The following is a 20,676-nucleotide window of genomic DNA, read 5'->3' as shown; positions in this document are numbered from 1 at the left end:
TAATATTCTGGCTTATATAGCAGGCTCAGAACACAGAAAATGATCTGAATGGCTCTTTTCTCATTTCTCCCAAGGATGACACATCACTAGTGCCGTTCTAAATGCCTAGGAGAGAAGGGAACGCACTGCATGCAGAGGCTGCGTCAGGGTTTAGTCCATCGTGGAACCTGAGATGAGAACGCCGTGACCGGGATCCGCCTCCCAGAGACAAGCAGCTCTGTAGACTGACAGGGTCCCATTCAGAGGCACTGAGAACAGCCACCCCCAGATGCAGCTGCCCTGGAGGCCCGTGTGGGCAGCCACTGGCCCTGCCTCCCCGTCAGGGTCACTCTCTCTGAGGAAACTGAGTGCCGACCTCAGCCTCGTGCTTTCCTGAGCTCGGACGGGCTTCCCCTGTCTGTAGCATGTCTCTGACATCCTAGAATGCTCTATCCGAGAGGTTCACAGGTCCCCGGATTCGCAGTCCCCTCTGGCACACACGCATCCCCTCACAGAAGGCCAGAATGCGAGAGTGCAGGCAGGGCTGTGCTGAGCTGGGGTGTTGGCCCCTTAGCTGGGTGCCCATTCACCAGATAGAGACCTGATCCCCACACAGGCCTCAAAGTTTGCAGCTTCAGAGTTTTGCTGCAGCAGAACCATAAATTAGCGCATATTACAAATTTTTAGGGACGCCTGGTAATGTTGAACATAAGAGTTAAAATCTGGGATGGCCAAGAGTCACGTGGATGGTTTTCTCAAAAGCTTTTTCCCTAAGGCAGGTGCCTTGTTTATTGGGAAATTATTCAAGCTGCATGTCATTGCTTTGCCTGAGCTCCTCTCCACCCTCTCCTCACCCCCACCCCACCCCCAAAACCAGTCCCCCAAATCTCTGCACTTGGCTTGCATTTGCTTTGGATACTGTATGCCCCAAGGGCCCACCGCGAGGAAGATGACTGTCTCCTGCGTCCATGTGCCCCACGGAAGGGCGCCACAGCTCATTGTGCTTCCTTTTGCTTTTATAGGACACATTTAGCATCACTACCGAGAAAGCGTCTCTGGATATATTTCTGCCCGATGGAAGGAGCATTAAAGTCGAAATTCTAACATCAGATACTGCTGAAAGAGTCCTGGAGGTAAATTCTATCCAAATTCCAGCCCCAGAACTGAATTTAGGAATCATTCTGTTTGAAGGCAGGGACTAGGATACAGTTACCTTCCAGAAGCTTCCTGCCTATCATTTTACTCTGGATGACTTATCTGTAGAGATGCTGGCTTCTGCTGACAGACTGATGGAGGAATCTCAGCTACAGCCGATCCCCAGGGTCTCTTTGGGTTTTTTCCCCCCTCTGTGGGCATCAACTTTCCAGGTCCTTGCTAAGGCTGTTGTTGGTTCTCTGGAACTCAGCCAGGGATGTGTCCTGCACATATGCCAAGTGCTTTATTACGGGATATCCCTACTCGGGAGCAGGAAGGAGGGTGGAGCCCAGATGAGACTACCCAGGTGGGCTGGTGACAACTTCTGGCAGACAGTGACAGTGGGGTTGTCAAAGCCAGAAAGAGTGGTCCCTCCTCCCTCACAGGGGAAAACCCCTGAAACCAATGCCCAGCACTTCTAATCCTGGGTCCACAGGACCAGAACCGAGTTCTGGTCAGTTCTCTGAGGACTCAGAGGACGAGACCCAGAAAGCATCCTTCCTTCTCCAGATGCAGCCATTACCAGCTCTGTCCCTGAGGCCTTTCCTTCCTCGAGCTGGGCTTCAGAGAGGACTCCGTCTTCTCTCGCCCACACACTGCTGTAGGGCCAGCTCCCAGGTCCCTTGCCTTTGGAGGGTTTTAGTTTGTCAACTTAAATAAAAAGGTAAAATGAGGCAGCTCAAAATTGTCAAGAAGATGAGCGTGTTCAGGAATAGCAGAGGAATTGCAGCTGGGGACGCGAAAGCTGGAAAGGCTGCCGGCGTGTCCACTGAGGGTTTGGGGGAGGCTTTATTTATGGGCTGGGAATGTAAAGAAGGGAGAGTTCAGTTAGAGTCTACTAAAATCAAAACAAATGGAGACCAGATTTGAAAATTCCCCCAGCAGACAAAACCGGTCCGGTCACACAAACAAAGCTGAATTCCACTTATTTTGTGAGACCAACCTGACCTGGGTCATATCTTGTTTGGGTCTCTGGAAACCAGGAGCAAAATTTCCCAAGGCTGATATGAGGCAACCCCGGACTCACTCTCTATCATTTAAGAAAATTGCAATATTATCTGTTTTCTGTGAATTAGGCATTTACGGGAAATCAGCCTCTCAGTCCTTAATTCTTGTCTTCCTGAGGCACACTTGTGGGGCTTTCCATCTTATATCCTCCAGTTCCATTTAGATTGAATTTCTTTCACAAATTCTAATCCTCCAGAGAAACATTCAAGGGAGAATAAGAAGTTATAAACAGGAGGAAGTCGGAAAGTTTCTAGGACCTTTCCAAGGACGGAAATCTCTTGTGCTAGGGTCCCGGTGTCTGCCGCCTTCTGAGCCAATGACCGGAAGTACTCCCTGCTGGGCGCCCAGCTCTTGATCCTGCCTCTACCTGAGACTGTGGGACCTTCCTCCTGCATTATGGCTCCCCTTCCCAGCCTGGAGATCTGAGCCCACCTACGCCCTCCTGGTTGAGTCCCCAGATTAGGAAATACTCCTTCTCTAGATCTTGCTCTGCTTGAGAATGATTATTTTGCACCTTTCTTCCTACTAAAGTCACTACATACACCCTTTTCTTGGCTCCAGGATTGTGACCTGGTTGCCCGGTATCAGCAGCCACCTGGTTGCTGAGGCCATCCGTTGAGAAGTTACCCTGGGTCCTCCTCCTTCACCTCCCAAAACCGACTGACACTACATCCCAAGTCTCTCTCCTCTTCATCCCCACGCCCCTAGCCGCTCCCAAACTAATCTCCCTGCTTCCAGTCTTGCTAAGCTGTACTGATTTCTAGAATGATCTTTCTAGAAATTATCAAGGGCCCTTGATGCTTAACACTTGAGTGGATTTATACCAAGAGACCCCAAAACACAGTTCCCTAAATTGCCCTCCCAGGACTTACAAAGTGGGAGATAGACACATAATAGAAAGAGGAGGAGACAGTAATAGTGAGAGTAGGGACCACAAACTCAGGTACTCTGTGGCCAGCCAGGTAAGTCAGAGGTGCAGCTGTAGGATATAAGCTCATTTGGAAATGGTTGGGCCTACAGAGAACCGGAGAGCAGCTGCCCTGCCCAAGGACACCATTATTGACATGTTTTACACACACTGGGCTCGCCGGCCAAACTAGACATAACTGTAGCTGAAGTTGGCTGCTGGTGGGAGTATGGGGTCTCCTATCTGCTGGGGTTAGGACAAGTCCCAGATTCAAATTACAGAGCTGCTCCATGTGAGTTTGGGTAAGTTATTTAATTTTTTGAAATGATGTCTAAGTAATTATAGCAAGAGCTCACAATCCATCAGCAGTGGCGAGTATGGTTCTTATCATTATTAGTATGATGTCAGAGGGAGTGCTGAATAAGTATTGAGTAGGGCAGTAAGTCTAGGGTTCCACAGTGCCACTTGTTTTGTCCAGTTCCCCTTGTAACTGATGGCAGAAGTTGAATGAGGTACATTAACCTCAGAAAAATGTACTTCCCCTCTTCCATCACATTGGCTCGTGAGAAATTCAAATCCATAGCATGGACATCATTAGCACTGGAGGTAAAATGAGGTAAAGGAGTTTCTATATAAGGTAAAGCGAGCACTTGGCCAGGCACAGATGTGAATTCTCTTCCAGGGGCTGGGAACTTCTCTAGCTGACATAAAAATGTAACGTACATTTTGTAATTAAAAATTATTGTCCGGGGCTTCCCTGGTGGCGCAGTGGTTGAGAGTCCGTCTGCCGATGCAGGAGACACGGGTTCGTGCCCCGGTCCGGGAAGATCTCACATGCCGCGGAGCGGCTGGGCCCGTGAGCCATGGCCGCTGAGCCTGCGCGTCCGGAGCCTGTGCTCCACAACGGGGGAGGCCACAACAGTGAGAGGCCCGCGTACAGCAAAAAAAAAAAAAAAAAAAATTATTGTCCGTATCTTCTCAAGCATACTTGTCACCACGCTCACTTTGCTTCTCCAGCCATCCTGATGGGCCCTTTAAGGACCAGCAACAAACTAAAATCTCGTTTTTGCTTTCTGTGCATTTGTGCTAATGTAGTTGTATCGGTGGTGTTCGTGTTTTGAAGCATCATTAACATTTGCTAAGAAGGAAATACTATTGTGTCTCTTTTTGTACTGCTTCCTCGTCCTCGAAAGGTGTCTGTATTTATGTCTTTATAAATTATAGAAAGTGTCTCCGTTCCCACTCCTCTCTCTTCCTTGGCATGTAAGCTTGCTGTTTTCACTGAATGAGTCAGAGAAGAGAGAAATCTAATTTGAGTGGGCATGGGTTCATATTTACTCTAGGAGAAGATGACTTTGCAATCTGTTACCCCTGGGGCACACTCAGCCCCACACACAGAGGTGCCCTGTGTTTTGGTTCAGGGTTTTGCTTTGTTTTGTTTTTGTTTTTGTTTCGCAAGGGCATGGGGAAGAGAGTAAGGTAGAAAGGAGAATGGGGATAAACATCGAGGAAAAGTTGTGAAAAGTTCCCAGGCTCTTCTTTATTTTCAGAGCTATACTGAGAACACCTACTCATACCATCCACCTAATCAGACTGTCTCCCAAGGTAATTTACAGACCTCGGACAAGAAAGTGCCCCTTTCAGCCTTGTACAACTGCCACCTTGAGAACTTGGAGCCATGGTCAAAGGGTCAGCTCACGCACAGAGCCATACAGGTGGACCCCCGCGCAGAGGGTTGCAGAGGTGATCTAGCGAATTCAGACTAGGCATGCAAAGAAGTCACAGAAACCCAGCCTTAAAGAGGGGGTGGGCTGGCCGAGCGGAGAGGGAAAGAGCCTGTGGAAGCATGAATGTTCCTACTAAGGGAGGGTGAATGGATGTGAAATGTTCCGAGATTACAGCCTCATGACCAGTTGGTAAAAACGAAAACACTGGTGTTGAAATGAAAGCTGTTTGAGGTAAAGGTCAACGAGGAATATGAAATGAGGGCAGCCTGTGCCCGGGATCTGAGGTTTCACTGAGCAAAAGCCACACCAATTAGACTTGAGTATCACAGCAGACATCAGAGAGAAGCAGGCCTGGAGTGTCATAGGCGGACATTAGCCTGTACACTTTTATATGCCAGCCAATGGTGGGGAACATCCCTTTTCCCAATATCTGGTAATCCAGCCCCCAGGGAAGGTAGATTGGAGTGTGGGCCCCAGGGGCAGGTATTACAGAAGGGCTGATGATCCTGGAGAATGGCTACTGCCCTCCAGTGGACAATAGAGACCAAACCAATCTGGGAGACGAGTCCTTATCCCAGATGGGACAAACCAGTCTCAGCTGGGGCCAGTTCATGTCTATTGTTGGGGGGGACTGATTATTATTTTTTTCACTGTAATTTTTTAAAATTTCTAAATTTTCTAAAATGAGTATATACCTTTTTTAGATTCGGGAAAGATTTCTCTTACTCTCCACTGGCCCCTTAAAGCTCTTTTTATTGATATTTACAGGCGGACACTCCTAACTTTTCCCTCCTTTTTCTCATCTTCGGTTAAAGGTGGTATCACACAAAATTGGACTGTGTCAGGAGCTGCTGGGATACTTTGGACTATTTCTCATTCGGTCTTACAAAGAGGGCAAGCTGTCTGGTAAGGAGAGCAGGAAATGCAGGCAGCCTGAGATGGGGTGGGCAGGTGTGGGCAGGCACTCAGCCAGGAGGTGCGGGGTTGCAGCTGAGGGGCCAGTCACCCCCCCCAGGGGAACGCCCCAGTGTGTGGTCTCTACTACGACTCTCGGCCCCCGAACCGGACATTTGGGGATGCGGGCTGTGCCTTTGTTCAAGGTGAGCTGGGGCTGAGCAGCTCCAGAGGGGCAGCGTGGTCAGGAAGAAGACATCAGTTCTCTCCAGTAACCACACTTCCTCTCGTGCCTCCTGAGCCCCAGCGCTGCCGTCCGGTGCACCTTTATCCCTGCACCCTGGCGGCTGCTCTCCAGCCACGCCACAACCCCCTTGTGGATGGAGTGCTGGACTCCGGGCATCAGCAGATCCCATCAGACCTTGTTAAGGAATATCTCCTTGTTAAGGAATATTTGCTATGAAATGTGGATGATATAAATAAGTTCTTAGGTTCTTTAAAAATACATACATGCAGTGAGATAGAGACCAATGACATTGTTTCGTATAGCTTTTGCTTTTCTCTACAGTGCATTTCTAGATATTACAACTTTTTTTGTTGTGAGATGGCATCAGTTGTCTTCAGGTAGTTTACATATGTCCTCAGAAGCTGTGGGGAGGTGATCTGGAGGTGGAAGTTAGCTTGGCCACCAGGAGCTGTGCTGTGCTGGAGAAGGCACTGGACCTCTCTGAATCCCAGTTTCTTCATCTGTATCACAGTGAAAATGTCCCCTACTCAAGCCATTGGTCTTTTATGAGGATCAAATGCTACTTATTTTTTAAATGAACTTCAGAAAGTTAAAAATCACATATAAATGCAAGACAGTATTAATTATTCTTCCAATAGTAATGCTCTATTTTATCATTTTAAAGCACTGCACTGTATGAAAACTATCTGTGCTGTTTCAACCAATAAGACTCTTTTCCCTTTCTCTAGTCATTAAAAAATTGGTGGACTTTGAACTCCCTTATGTTAGCCTTCGCAGTTCTGAAGTGGAAAACTTCAAGGTTGGACTCAGGAAGTGGTGAGTAAGCTTTTACTGTGACAGAAGGTTTCTCAGGATATCTTAGCTTTGCAGATCAGAGCTTGTCAGAATCTCCCACATCCAGCTCACAGCCTGACAGCTCCAGGGAGCTCAGGAGCTTGGGGAAGGTCCAGGAAAGCAATGAAGAGGAGAAAGGAGCGAATGAACCAGAACATTTGTCCTAAAGAACAGGATGTTGAGGATGACTTTCACTGGTCTCAAGTTAAAAGCTTGAGGGATATTATCATGAGGGTGGCAGCCATGAAGGTAAGGCTGTGGGTAGGGGGATTGGGGATTGAAGCAGGTAATGGTGAGGAATTATAGGTCGTGTGTTTGCTTTGGAATAGAGGACTGACTGTATTTAATTGAAGGACTTTGTTGATGATTACAAGCAAGTCTGATTTATCTGTTGAACTGTGGTATTCCCTGAAGGCAAAGAGTGAGTGGACTCAGCTGATTTGCAGGGAATTTTTTTTTTTTTTTTTCCATGCCGCACAGCTTGTGGGATCCTAGTTCCCCGACCAAGGATTGAACCTACCCCCCCCCCCGGCGGTGAAAATGCAGAGTCTAAACACTGGACCCCCAGGGAATTCCCCCACAGTGAATTTGAACTCTACATATTTGGTTTATATTCCTAAAGGATTCCAGCAATACATGCTTATTTACTAGAGCCAGACATATTTTCCTCGGTTGATAGGACACAATCTAGGAAAAAAATCTGCAGTATCTTTGCAGAAAATACTTTTATTTCTGTCAGAAACAAGGGGTCCTCTGAAGAACAAACAAAATAACAATGGGGGAATGGGAGAATGAATCTGTAATTCCCAATGTTTATTACTGTGGCTGTATTGGATGGCTTCTTTGGCTCACTCTTTGCCCAGCCCAGTTAATCTGTAATCTGAACACAGAGGTTTTTAAAGAAAGGCATGTTGACATCGAGGAATAGTAGATATCTTGACCTTGTGATGCCTTGCTAGAGCTCCAGGCTGTGGCTTTGAATTTTGGAAGAAGATTCCCAGCAAGGCTAGAAGTTCATATACTGCTATTCAAAAGTGTTCTGAGAAATGGTCAAAACCTGTGGCATGGAGCCCTGAGAAGGGGAAAAGGTTGCAGTTCTGTCTGAGAGTTTAGAGAGTAGTTATTCTTCTGGAAGCTGCCCATAATAACAGGTGACTAAGCATAGTTGTTCCTGGGATCTGAGTATGTGAACCGCAGGGTTTAGCTGAACTTTAGTTATTCAAGCTCTCTAAGCCTCAGTTTCTTTATCTGTAAAATGGGAAATAATAATAATAGGGTCTATCTCATAGGATTATAGTGAGAGTTAAATGAAGTAATCCTATATGCTCAATCAATTTTGGTCATGCTTATTATTGTTATATTGATGATAATAATGATGATAATAGTAGCCACCACCACCCCCCAAATCCCTGGGGCTTAGACTGTTTTGTCCATGGGCTCTCCAGAGAACTTGAGATCAAAGAAGAGATGAGGATTCTGTCCCTCACCTTGAAGCTTGAATTGGAAATTGGACTTTGCCTATGTCTTCATTAGATAGATAACTTCTGGATCATAAGTGCAAGACAAAATGTCTACCCCATCACCAGCCTGTATCTCAGATCCGGGCAGGTTGCCTTTGCTCCTGGGGACTGGGAGGAAAGGAGGTCCCACTTCAGCTGTTAGAGCTGAGGATGAGGTCACTGGAAGGGGAGAGCCTGGAGAAAGGATCGCGCAGGTGCCTGGCCCTCTGTCCAGAGTGAGGTCTTATTGGGTTGGAGCAGGGAGGCTCGCTTGACTAACACTAGCTGTGGGATTCCCAGCTGGAGAGGCCTCGCAGTGAGACCTAGTCAAGTTTTAGGGATTTTTCTCTGTCTGTGAATTCCCTGGTGCATCTCTCCAAAGATGCTATAGTTCCTTCCAGACCAGAGGGTACCTGCCCTCGCCTCACAGGGCTGCAGTCTGGGGTGGGTCTGGGAGTTCTCCAACTCTGGTGCAACAGTGGCTATTCTCTGCCACACAGGGCACCTGGGGAGAAGGGGTGAAATAGCTAAGTGGAATACAGGGAGGAATACTTCAGCTTCTCCTCCCCAGCCCCTAGAATGAAGCTGATCTTCAAGCGACATTTTCATCCTTTTCCTGGTCTGTGCCAATCCCACTGTCTCTGCCCCCTCCACTGCTGAGTGCCCTGATTCTGCTCACCTGTGCCTTCATACTGGTGATAGACCAGCCCCGGCACACCCTCTCTTGGTGGTTTCTGTCGGTCCTTAGCATGCCACTGGGCTCACACAGTACTTGTAACTTCACTTCATGCTGACGACTCTAGAGCTGTTAGACAGACATGAGGCCCTGCTATTTGCAAGTCCCTTTGCCAAGGTCCAGAGGGGCAAGTCTGAATAGGACCCAGCACTGATCTAAGGGGTCTTCACACCTGGTGTCAAGATCAGCTTGATCAGAGCAGCAATCAGGATAAACTCAGCGTGCTGAGGAAGCACGGGGCGGGGGGCGGGGTTTGCTAACACAGACTTGAGGAGGAGGGACCAGAGGAGGGCACATGAGGATGAAGCTTGTGGGAGAGGCGGGTAAGGCCGGGAAGGAGGCTGCTGAGGCAGGTGGTCTTCGGGGTGGAGGGAGAGAAGAGAAAACAGGGTTGGAATGTAGAGTGTGGGGGAGGGGAGAGAGGCCAGAGATGTAACTGGAAATGACATTGGGGTCTTGGGAGCAACCAGGATAAATGCTCTAACTCCTGGGACTATGAGAGTCTGAAAAGTTACTTGGGAAAGACCACTCCAGTTAGAATGTGGAGTGTGGGACTGAGGGAACACAACCAAGGCAGAAAGTCTGGTGAGGAGGTCACCGGAGCAGCTCAGGCAAGAGATGACGTGGCCTGGGCACCGAGCAGTGATATAGATGTGGGTACAGGGCAGATCGTTATGCCAGGAATTGCGGGTGGGGAGAGGGCGTGAAGACTTGGTGGCCAAGAGGGGAGCTGGGTGTGAACAGTGATGTGCACCATTCCCTTCAAGATTTTTTTTTTTTTTTTTTGCATTTCTATTCTCAGAGCCCACCCGGTAAGCTTACAATATGAGGACGATAGGAAACAGAAGAGATGGGAGGACAGTTGAAGACTAGGCAAGCAGAGGGTTGTGGCTCTGCTAGAAGAGGGGGCCTTGGTTCAAGGCGTCGAGGACCACCACTTCACAGAGCATGTACTCCCAGGTGTGCCCATTAGCCGTGTCATGAATTAACTGAACGCTCCTGAATCATGCAGGTACCTGGACCCATCCCTCGACTCCAGGCTGATGGACTGCAGAGCAGCTGTAGATTTGATCTACATGCAGGTGAGGCGAACCAAGAGCTATCAGAACACCAGATACTATAGGCCTTTTGAGTTTGAAAACATTACAGAACCCGTGTGGCAGTTCAGAATTCTACCTCCATACCTAGAAGAGGCAAATTCATATAAACAGAAAGTAGAATAGAGGTTACACGGGGCTGGGAGGAGGGGAGGTGTTATTGTTTAATGGGTATAGAATTTTTGCTAGGGATGATGAAAAGGTTTTAGGTATAAAGAGTGGTGATGGTTACACAGCATTGTCAGTGTTTTTAGTGCCACTGAACTGTATACCTATAGATGGTTAGAATGATAAATGTTATGTATATTTTAACCACAGTAACTGAATAAATGGAATATAAATAGATGAATATTCTTAAAGGAGTAGAGTTTAGAGGGAAAAGAATTCTACCCCATTCTAACAATCTCTCCGAAGCGGCAGCTGATACTCCATCACCTAGGCTAATTTACATGAGAAGGGAAAGGATATCCCTGCTAATTTAAAGTCACGCATGGTCCCTAAATCTCACTTTAGCATAATCTTCTTTTTCCCTAAACCAACAAGTAGCGTACCCACCCCTGGGGCCAGCCTCATGGGCAAGTGGCCTGTGGGGCTGCACTGCCCCTGCCCTCCGTGCTCAGACGGCCCCAGGCTTGTTGAATGCTCTGCTGTCACATCTTGAAATTCTTAATTTTTTAACAAGGGACCCTGCATTTTCATTTCGTACTAGGCCCTGCAAATTATGTAGTCGGTCCTGCCTTACCCCTGCCCCTCAGTCTCCAGAAAAGTAAATTTAGAGTTTGGCCTCCTTTCCTTGTCTGACTTAATGTGGTGAAGGCTCTGCTCAGCCGTGCTCAGCAGAGGCTGCCTCTGTGATGCACCCCTGGTTACCCCCATCTCGGCTCCTGCCTGCTTCCCCAGCTCCCCGCCACTCTTCACCCTCATGAGGCAGCATCTTCGGAGGCCTGATTCTTTCCCAGGCCTGGCTAGCCAGTTGTGGGAGGGAGGTTTGGAAACTTCTTTTAAGGTGTTCCATGAGGTCATCCCTCAGTTTGTTCTCAAGCAGCAGAATGGTGGGTCGAACTCCTGGCCTGTTCAAACCCTCCCACGGTTTTCTATTCCCTCAGACTAAACCCCACATGCTGACGTACTTGCTTTATCTTCTCCTTAGCATTTCCACCATTTCACTATATGTAACATTTTTGTTTACTGTCTCTGTCCCTACTAGAATGATTTCTCCATGAAATTGGGAATTTATTTTGTTCACTGCTGTATCTCCAGAAACTAGAACTATTCCCAGCATGACCTTAGCATTAAGCCTCCTGGGGGGCCCCTCATAGTACTAACTGTTCTAAATGCATTGTTTCATTTAAGCTTCATAATAATTCTGTCAGGCAGTTGGTACCATCTGCATTTTTAAGAAAAAGAAAAAATAACGTTTGCTGACAAAGGATTGAGTAGGCTTAGACGTGGAGGATTTAGAAAAGGGATTTAACACATTTGCAGGTGGCTTTTATGTAGTGCGGTTCTAAGCTGCTGTAGTCTGTGGCTTTTCATAAACTAAGGAGGTAAAATTGAAGAGAGGGGAGAAGTGTCGGGTCAGACATTACTTTTAATGAGCTTTGCAAGGGGACAAGGAAACATTGATAGAACCTCCTGCAGTACTTTGGTTGTAGCAAAAAAGTGAAAGGCTGGATTTTGATGCTTTGGTTTATGAAAGAGCATAGAAGAGGAAAAGTACATACTTCCTTAGGTGACTTCTGGTTTTGTTTTAAGCAATTACATTGCTTTAATTGGATTATTTTAAGCAAGTCTTTATTTTGGAGTCATTTGTTATGCAGCAATAGCTAACTGATACATAGCTGTTCATACTGTTTTCCCTTTAGTTGGATTAGGTGTGTTGTTGACATATGTGTTGAGTCTAATTGTCATTTAAACTTACTTCGTAGAGTATGATTCTGCATGGAATGGGAGTTATTGCTTACACAGAGAGGCAAAGAGTGGGTGGCAGTGTTCCCTTTTATACTGGAAAAGCAAATGTTCATCTTTGAAGAAATGACCGCAGTTCCATGTTTCACATTTTCTTGCAAAGCAACAACCAGGTGCTTTTTGTTCCCAGAGAGAGGAAACTGATCCGTTTTATACCAAGATTAAGCAAAAGGACTGCCTAGCACAGGCTGAGTAGTGCTGCTGAAGGGGAGAGAATTTGCCACATGCCTCAGAAGAAATGAAAGCAATTACCAGCCGGGAGAGACTGGCATGAGCAGTTCATGCACTGCACAGGACTGCCACATGGCACTGTGTTATAATTCAATTGGCAGTGTTTTTTCTTAGCGTCACACAAGACCATTGTATTGTAAAATCAACGGAATCGTCAGCTTGACAAAATAGAGCATGATTTGTGTATATATCTCCCCCACTAGACCACCAACTCCACACAGGGACCCTGGCTTTTTCAGCACAGGGCAGAGAACCTGGGTATATGACTGAACAGACACAGCAGACCCCAGCAGCCAGAATGTCACAGGACTCACAACCTTAACACACATTTCTCCTTAGGTGATTTTTTAAGAGATCAAGACCATCTAGTAAATGATTTCCACAAAAATCTTCTAAATTCTAAGAAGGCAAATCAAAATATCACTTATGAAATAGTTAATGTTCACTATGGTATTTTTTATGGCTAGGATATAGTTTTGAGCTCGTTTCATATCCCACTTTGATCCATGTATACCCATGTTCAGTGTACTTACACCCCTGTTACATGAGCTGGAACATAATTTACCATTTTAAATGTTTACTGAGGCTCTGCGCCACTGTATTCTTGCTGTTATTATGATACATTATTAGTGTCTGGTTTATTTGCCAGCACATCCTTCATTGAGAATGCATCACCTAATTCTAATATTGTTTCTGTGGCATGGTTTCCAGGGATACAGAGTAGTGAGAATTAGAACTGCTAGCATCATAATACGATATTTACCTGTCTTCATTAAGGAGTTGTAAACCAGAGAGATATCGATGGTGTCTCCTCCTCTCATAGCTGGGGGAAAGATGGCTTCATGGAAAGCACACTGAATTGTAGTTTCAAAAACGCATTCTATCCCTTGCTCTGTCACTGGCTCTCTCTCTCTCTGGGTGACCTGTCACTAGCTCTCTCTCTCTGGGTGACCTTGGTACAGTCACTTCATCCTTCTAGAACTGGAACTACAATTTCTCCCTGTGAAGCGATGAGGCTGAACTAATAGTCTCTAAGTAAGTTTTCTTCCAGCTTTAACAGACTGACATTCAAACCTTAGCTCTTTGCCTGGCAAAATCTTCAAAAAACTGTAGTTGATGTCATAATAACCTGTGCCATTATCATTCCTTGAATTCGAGCAGAGCCACTGAGAAATGGAAAGGGGGCCCCAGGCCAGCAGGAGGGAGGGAACCACAGTGCTGCCTCCTTTGGGAAGCCTACTTGCCTTCCCCCTCCCCACCCCCATGGTATTTTGTTCTGCCCTCCATTATGGTACCTGCACCTGGTATTGTGAATACTGGTTCACATAGTTATCTCCCTAGGTAGACACTGAATGGCCAAGGGCACAGACTGTGTCCTGGGTGCTTAGGATATGTGAGTGAGAAGCAATCATTCTTTTAAAAAGTTAATGGAGGGCTTCCCTGGTGGCGCAGTGGTTGAGAGTCCGCCTGCCGATGCAGGAGACACGGGTTCGTGCCCCGGTCCGGGAAGATCCCACATGCCGCGGAGCGGCTGGGCCCGCGAGCCATGGCCGCTGAGCCTGCGCGTCCGGAGCCTGTGCTCCGCAGCGGAAGAGGCCACAGCAGTGAGAAGCCCGCATACCGCAAAAAAAAAAATAAAAAGTTAACGGAAAAATTTCTGAGGAGTTCTGATAAATAACAGTGCCATCATAATTAACCATTAAGGAATACTCTCAATATTTTTTAAAGCAAGCGTGTCCAGTGATGTCCCACAAGCCAAGTGGGCTCGCGCAAGGTGTTTCCTTCCTCCTTCTTTATAAAAAAAATTTTTTTAATTAATTAATTAATTTATTTTTGGCTGTGTTGGGTCTTCGTTTCTGTGCGAGGGCTTTCTCTAGTTGCGGCGAGCGGGGACCACTCTTCATCGCGGTGCGCGGGCCTCTCACTGTCGTGGCCTCTCGTTGCGGAGCACAGGCTCCAGACGCGCAGGCTCAGTAGTTGTGGCTCACAGGCCCAGTTGCTCCGCAGCACGTGGGATCCTCCGAGAGCAGGGCTCGAACCCGTGTCCCCTGCATTGGCAGGCAGATTCTCAACCACTGCGCCACCAGGAAAGCCCCTCTCTTTTAAAATTTGACATTTTAAACAAAATGGAAGATTGCGTATAAAAGTATAAGTTTCTGGATTTTCTAAAAAATACTGAAGGCTCAGTCAATTCTGGGCCTACATTCAGCAGGGCCACCACTGGCCCATTTACAATTTGTGCACATTAGGAAAAGGTGCCCCTTCCCCCAGGCAGGCCCAGCCCTGCATCAGGGCCCATGGTACGATACGGGGAGTGTGGGCTGACCACTAGCCTCCCAATACCCCCATGGCTCAGTGCCCTTGTATGGGCCCAATCTGCTCCCACATCCCTGGCCTTGCTCTGCTCAGCCTCAAACACCCAGAGCCAAGTGGCTGATGCCTTGTTTAAAAAGGCCTGCGCTCTCCACTTCTCACTACAAAAGCCTCTGCAGAGGGCACTAGCGTATGTGTGATTGAAGCTCATGAAAACCTTGACTTACGTGATTTCACGCAATTTTAAAAATTAGGTTCCGCATGAGTCTCCATCAGCCAGTCTTCGGGGAACCATCTAACTGAATAGAGACATTTATCTAAACTTGACTCTCTCATTGCCTGGAGTGAGGTACTGTATATAATACATCTGAGTGATGACTCCTGAAGTCATAATCAGGGGCAAAGGTTTTCAAAGGTATAAAACAAAAACAGTTATGTTACCTCTCCTGTAGGACATGTAAATCTCTGTGTTTGAGACTCCCAGATCTTCTAATGATGAATGATGTATCTTTGGTTAGTACTTACATACTAACCGCCATGATTGCTATTTGCCTTGTATTTTTAGCCATGTTTCTCTTTGACATCGTTGCCCTGTTCTAACAGTCCTTACAGGGCTCTAAGATCAAGTAGAATTCTGGAAAGAAAAAGGTGTTTTCTTCTTCATACCCATGCTGATTCCATTCTGGTGTGGTATCTAGGTTCAGTTTTGAGAATAGTTGGCAATGAGGAGAAAGCCTTGGGGTGTGTAGCTGCCTACGTGGTCAGAATTCAGTGTCTTGGGCAATAGGAGGAGGGATTGGTGGAGTGGTCAGATCTGGGTTTTAATCCAACCCTTGCCACTTACTTACTGGGTTGTCTTGAAAGTCATAACTTCTCTGGACCTTGATTTTACCCATTTGTAAAATGGGGGTAAATGTTCCTAACCCACAGAACAGTTTGGAAAAAGTCAATGAGAAAACTTATGTAAAACAGGTTCTCAACAAATAGTAGTTATTCTTCTTCTCCTCTCTAAATCCATCTCCTTTCCTCCAACCTAAAGAACAACATCAAAAATTTATTCAGCTTTTCTTTCTCCTCTTGGAGATACGGCATAACCTGTCCTTCATTGATACGAGGGACATAACACATAGACTTACATTCAGACTAAGATATAAATAAGTGCTGATAATTGGCAAAGAATTGTCTGCAGTTTTGCTGTATGTAAGACACTGGACAAGATAAACTGAGGTAAAGGACTCAGGCTCTTTCCTTGAGGTGTTAACAGCCTGAGGACCACTGGAAAACTCTTTTAAAGCATGATGGCAGCATAGCACAGGCTAAGTGTATGCAGCTGATGAGATGGAAAGCTGATCTCAGAGCCTGCCCTGGGGCCAGGCGGGATAAAGGGGTAAGGGAGGCTGGGTGCCAGGAAAAGAAGGGAAGAGTACAGAAGAAATTGCTGAGGGCTTAAGTTGTCTTCAGGTGATTTCTCTCTTTAAGACCAGTGTTGTTCTGCTTAAATCATCAGTGCAGATTAGGAAACAGAACTGAACAGCCCATCAGGGAGGTGGAGTTTGGGAACACTAGCTGGTGGCAGTTACCCAAAGCTGAGCAAAAAGGGCCTAACAGTATATTCATTTTTAATTGTTTTTCAATTGTAAGATTGTTTTCATCTTATAAAAATATGCAAATATGGAAGAGCTCAAAAACAAAAGTAAACATCATCCCAAATCTTAAATCGATCATACGTATAAACTCAACTTTTTTGATGTGTTTATTTCATATACTACATTTCGCTCATATGTACATCCATTTTCTTGACTCCTAAGTGTGGATGCAAGGTCTTTTGGCTTTTGTTTTATATATATTTTTTGTTTTATAAAAATCAGGATCTGGGCTTCCCTGGTGGCGCAGTGGTTGAGAGTCCGCCTGCTGATGCAGGGGACACGGGTTCGTGCCCCGGTCCGGGAGGATCCCACATGCCGCGGAGCGGCTGGGCCCGTGAGCCATGGCCGCTGAGCCTGCGTGTCCGGAGCCTGTGCTCCGCAACGGGAGAGGCCACAACAGTGAGAGGCCTCCGTACCGAAAAAAAAAAAAAAAAAAATCACGATCTACTACTATGCCCTTATTTTGTAACTTGACATTTTTTCATGTATCAATGCATCACAGACTTTCCTCATGTTGTTAAATATTCTATATAGTTTTAAATGACAGCATAAGCTATTATTTGGTTGTACCTAAACTCAATCACCTATTTTTGGGCATTTCATAATAGTACCTATTTCATAGGGTGGCTGTAAGGGTTGACATTTTTCTTTATGCAGGGGGGGCGGGGAGGAGCACTAAAATAATAGAAATTTATTCTATCACATTTCCATAGGCCAGAAGTCTGAAATCAAGGTGCTGGCAGGACCATGCTCCCCCTCAGGGTGCTGAAGAAGTTTCTGTTCCTTGCCTCTTCCATCTTCTGGTGGCTCTGAGCATTCCTTGGCTGGAATACTACTCAGCCATGAAAAAGATGAAATCCTGCCATTTGTGACAACATGGATGGACATGTTGTATTTCACTCAGTATTTTGCTGAGTGAAATAAGTCAGACAAATGCCATATGATTTCACTGAAATATAAATGAAATAATCAATAAATAATATGATAAAATAAATGAACAAACCAAACCAAACAAAAACACATGCATAGATACCGAGAACAAATTAGTAGTTACCAGAGGGGAAGGGGGTGGGATTGACTTTTGTTTTAGAGCAATTAGAACATTGCCTGACACATAGTAAGCACTATACATGTGTTTGCCACTATTAATAGCTGGAAAATTTTCAGTATTACAAACAATAGTAGTAATAGCCTTATCAGTACATTTTCCCCACGTCTATGTTTGTCATGCCTATAGGTGGTTTTAGATTTATATGCCAAGTCACCTCCATAAAATTTTACCAGTTTAAATTGCATCAGATCTATATGAAACTTCCTGTTTCTCCAAACCCTTGCCAACTCTGAATATTATATATATGTTTTGTCTTTGCCAATTTGAGAGGCAAACAGATTCTTTGACTACTAGTGAGGTTGAAGCTATATTTGTCATTTGGAATTCCTTTTTATTAATTGCTGATACGTATCCTTTGTCCATTTTCCTATTAGGGATGTTTACATTTTTACTGTTGCTTTACATAAATAAGATCAAGTCTTTGCCACATATGATGTAGTCATTTCCCTTGGTTTGCCATTTGCTTCTTAGTTTTGTTCTTGGTGGTTTTAGATACAGAAGTTTTTATATTTTTATGTAATTATACATTCATTTATATGACATTTTATCTTTGTATCTTAGAAAGGTATTTCCTAGCACAAGATCAGATAAAAATACCTTTTATTTTCTTCTGGTTCTTTTATGGTTTTTACATTCGAATCTTTAACCTATCTGTGTTTATTGGATTGGGTGGTGTGGGGAAAGAGCAAATTTTATTTTCTTTCCTAAGTGCTACCACTTGTCCCCAAACCATTGAGAAATTGCTTCCCATATCCAACTAATTTAAAAAGTAACCTTTATAACATGCTAAATCCTTATATGTGTCCACTTGGGTCTGTTTTTATAGCCTTTCATACACGAGTATGTTTTTGTCAGATTAATTCATTTCTGTTAATTTTGCTAATTTTACAACTTATATTGTTTTAAGGCAATACAGGACATTGAAAAAGAATGGGCCAAACCCACAGAGGTGCAGAGGCAGAAATTAGAGGCTCTCCAGAAAGAAGACAACCAAGCTAAGGTGAATGAAATATTGCACCAAGAGAAATCTCTTGGAAGGTAGTTAAAGAAACAGACTGGAATTGAGCTGTTTCTGTAATTTATAAACCCGTGAAGCACTAAAAATGGGGCCTTTTTAAAAATGAGAATACCTTCATTGATTTTTCTTTTCATAAAATTAATAAAGGCTTATTGTTTAAAGATTCTAAAAAATACAGACAGTATATTGTGAGTCCTTTGCCAGGTTCATTAATATAGACCTTTAATATCATTTTTAATGACACAGAGTATTCCATTTTATAGTTATGTTATCATTTAGCCAACCGATTTCCTATTATTGGAAGTCAGGTTGTTTCCAGGATTTGCCTCTATAAATCACGTTGGCAGCAAACACCATGAGGCCCAGGGCTGAGTCTAATTTATACATACTCTGTGTGTTCCCAACACCTGGTACGGTTCCTGGCTGAAAGTCCCTGAACACAGCAGCCAACATCCTCTGTCTTTGAATACATGTTCTATTGTTCTTTAGGATATATTTCTAAATATCCATTTTAAAAACTTCCATAAATATGGTACCAACTCACATTCCCCCAAGCAGTGTATACAAGTCTGACAAGTCATATTTTAACAGAAGAAATGGCCTTTGCTTCATTGTGTTGTGTTTTTTTTTTTTTTATCCTTCATACTTAACCAGTGTTCGCCACCAAAGCACTGATTTTGAAGAAAATGCCAACAAATTTAGATGACTCATTTATACTTAGGTTGATATAGAAAGTAATTCTTCAAAATCTACCATGAGAATTTTAATGATGAGCTGCAAAAAAGAAAAAGCATATACTGCCATGATTTAGTATTTCCCCCCTTAGTATTCCACCCCAGCTTTGTCTGAGAAATTTTGAAGTTCAGTTTCTCTGTGTATTTGTAAATTTTTATAATTACAGCTTCTATTTTGATGGACAGCATATTGCTACTACTTTGGATACAGTTACCAATTCTAAGGACATTTCTGCTCTATAAACTTCTTAATTTAGTAAGAATGCCGTTTTTAACCATGCTGCTTTGCTCTACCAAAATTTGTATTTTTGCCACAAAACAAATTTTCTTTTCTTTAAAAATGTTTTACTTATTTATTTATTTGGCTGCGTTGGGTCTTCATTGCTGTGCGTGGGCTTTCTTCTGGTTGTGAGTGGGGCCTGCTCTTCCTTGCGGTGCGCAGGCTTCTCATTACGGTGGCTTCTCTTGCTGCGGAGCATGGGCTCTGCTGCGGGCTTCAGTAGTTGTGGCTCGTGGGCTCTAGAGCGCAGGCTCAGTAGTTGCGGCACACGGGCTTAGTTGCTCCGTGGCATGTGGGATCTTCCCGGACCAGGGCTCGAACCCGTGTCCCCTGCATTGGCAGGTGGATTCTTAATCATGGCGCTACCAGGGAAGCCCTAAATTTTATTTTCTATGTTGAATGTTTTACCTGATTTTATCATAATATTTTGATAGTGGTCTTTTAAAAACCTCACTTTGAGTGTATGAATTTAGTCCTCTAAATTTTCTTTGCATTTTGTTCAAAATCAATGCTTTAGTGGTTGGCCAAATATAAAGAATAAAAAAAGATAACACAATGAAGCAGAGGCCATTTCTTTTGTTAAAATACGTCTTGTTTGTCAGACTCGTCTATACTGCTTTGGGACAGGGTATGTGTGGGGTTTTTTTTCATTTGAAAAAATATTGAACCATTATTCAAGTTAACAAATGATTTTCTCTTGAAGCATCTGAGAATACTGCTATAAAACCAGCATTATTTAAGTGTTTGTGAAGTTCTGCTAATGGAGTGAACACATTAACAACTATTGCTTAATTTTATGCACATGTACAAGAAAACTTGGAATTGAAAATGAGTGAAATTAATCTAAAGGAGCAGTCATTTGCTCTAAACCAGAGAGAGGCTAACTATGGCCCATGGGCCACTGTTTGTGTAAATGAAGTGCATGGGCACACAGCCACGCTCATTCATGCATGTATCGTCAAAGGCTGCCTTTGTGCTAGAGTGGAGGAGGTTAGTAGCTGTGATAGAGATCATATGCCACACAATTGAAAATATTTACTACGTGGCTCTGCAGAAAAGTTTACCAGGGCTTCCCTGGTGGCACAGTGGTTAAGAATCCACCTGCCAATTCTGGGGACATGGGTTCAAACCCTGGTCCGAGAAGATCCTGCATGCCGCCAAGCAACTAAACTCTGTGCCACAACTACTGAGCCTGAGCTCTAGAGCCTGTGAGCCACAACTACTGAGCCCATGTGCCACAGCTACTGAAGCCC

General features: G+C 44.8%; 1 protein-coding gene across 3 annotated transcripts in view; it reads left to right on the top strand.

Annotated features, from left to right (window-relative positions):
* SNX31 (sorting nexin 31) overlaps positions 1-20,676 on the top strand; it is a 62,713-nt gene that overhangs the window by 24,058 nt on the left and 17,979 nt on the right. For all 3 annotated transcript variants that reach the window (XM_070043997.1, XM_030863003.3, XM_070043998.1), the window contains 5 exons: positions 1,002-1,112; positions 5,631-5,721; positions 6,685-6,772; positions 10,038-10,107; positions 18,299-18,391. In XM_070043997.1, coding sequence (XP_069900098.1) covers positions 1,002-1,112; positions 5,631-5,721; positions 6,685-6,772; positions 10,038-10,107; positions 18,299-18,391 — 453 coding nt within the window. The remainder of the gene's footprint in view (positions 1-1,001; positions 1,113-5,630; positions 5,722-6,684; positions 6,773-10,037; positions 10,108-18,298; positions 18,392-20,676) is intronic.

This window comes from Globicephala melas, chromosome 17, assembly GCF_963455315.2.
Source record: "Globicephala melas chromosome 17, mGloMel1.2, whole genome shotgun sequence".
Taxonomy (NCBI): Eukaryota; Metazoa; Chordata; class Mammalia; order Artiodactyla; family Delphinidae; genus Globicephala; species Globicephala melas.
The sequence above is the reverse complement of the archived record's forward strand: the minus strand, read 5'-3'. Positions and strand labels throughout refer to the sequence as shown.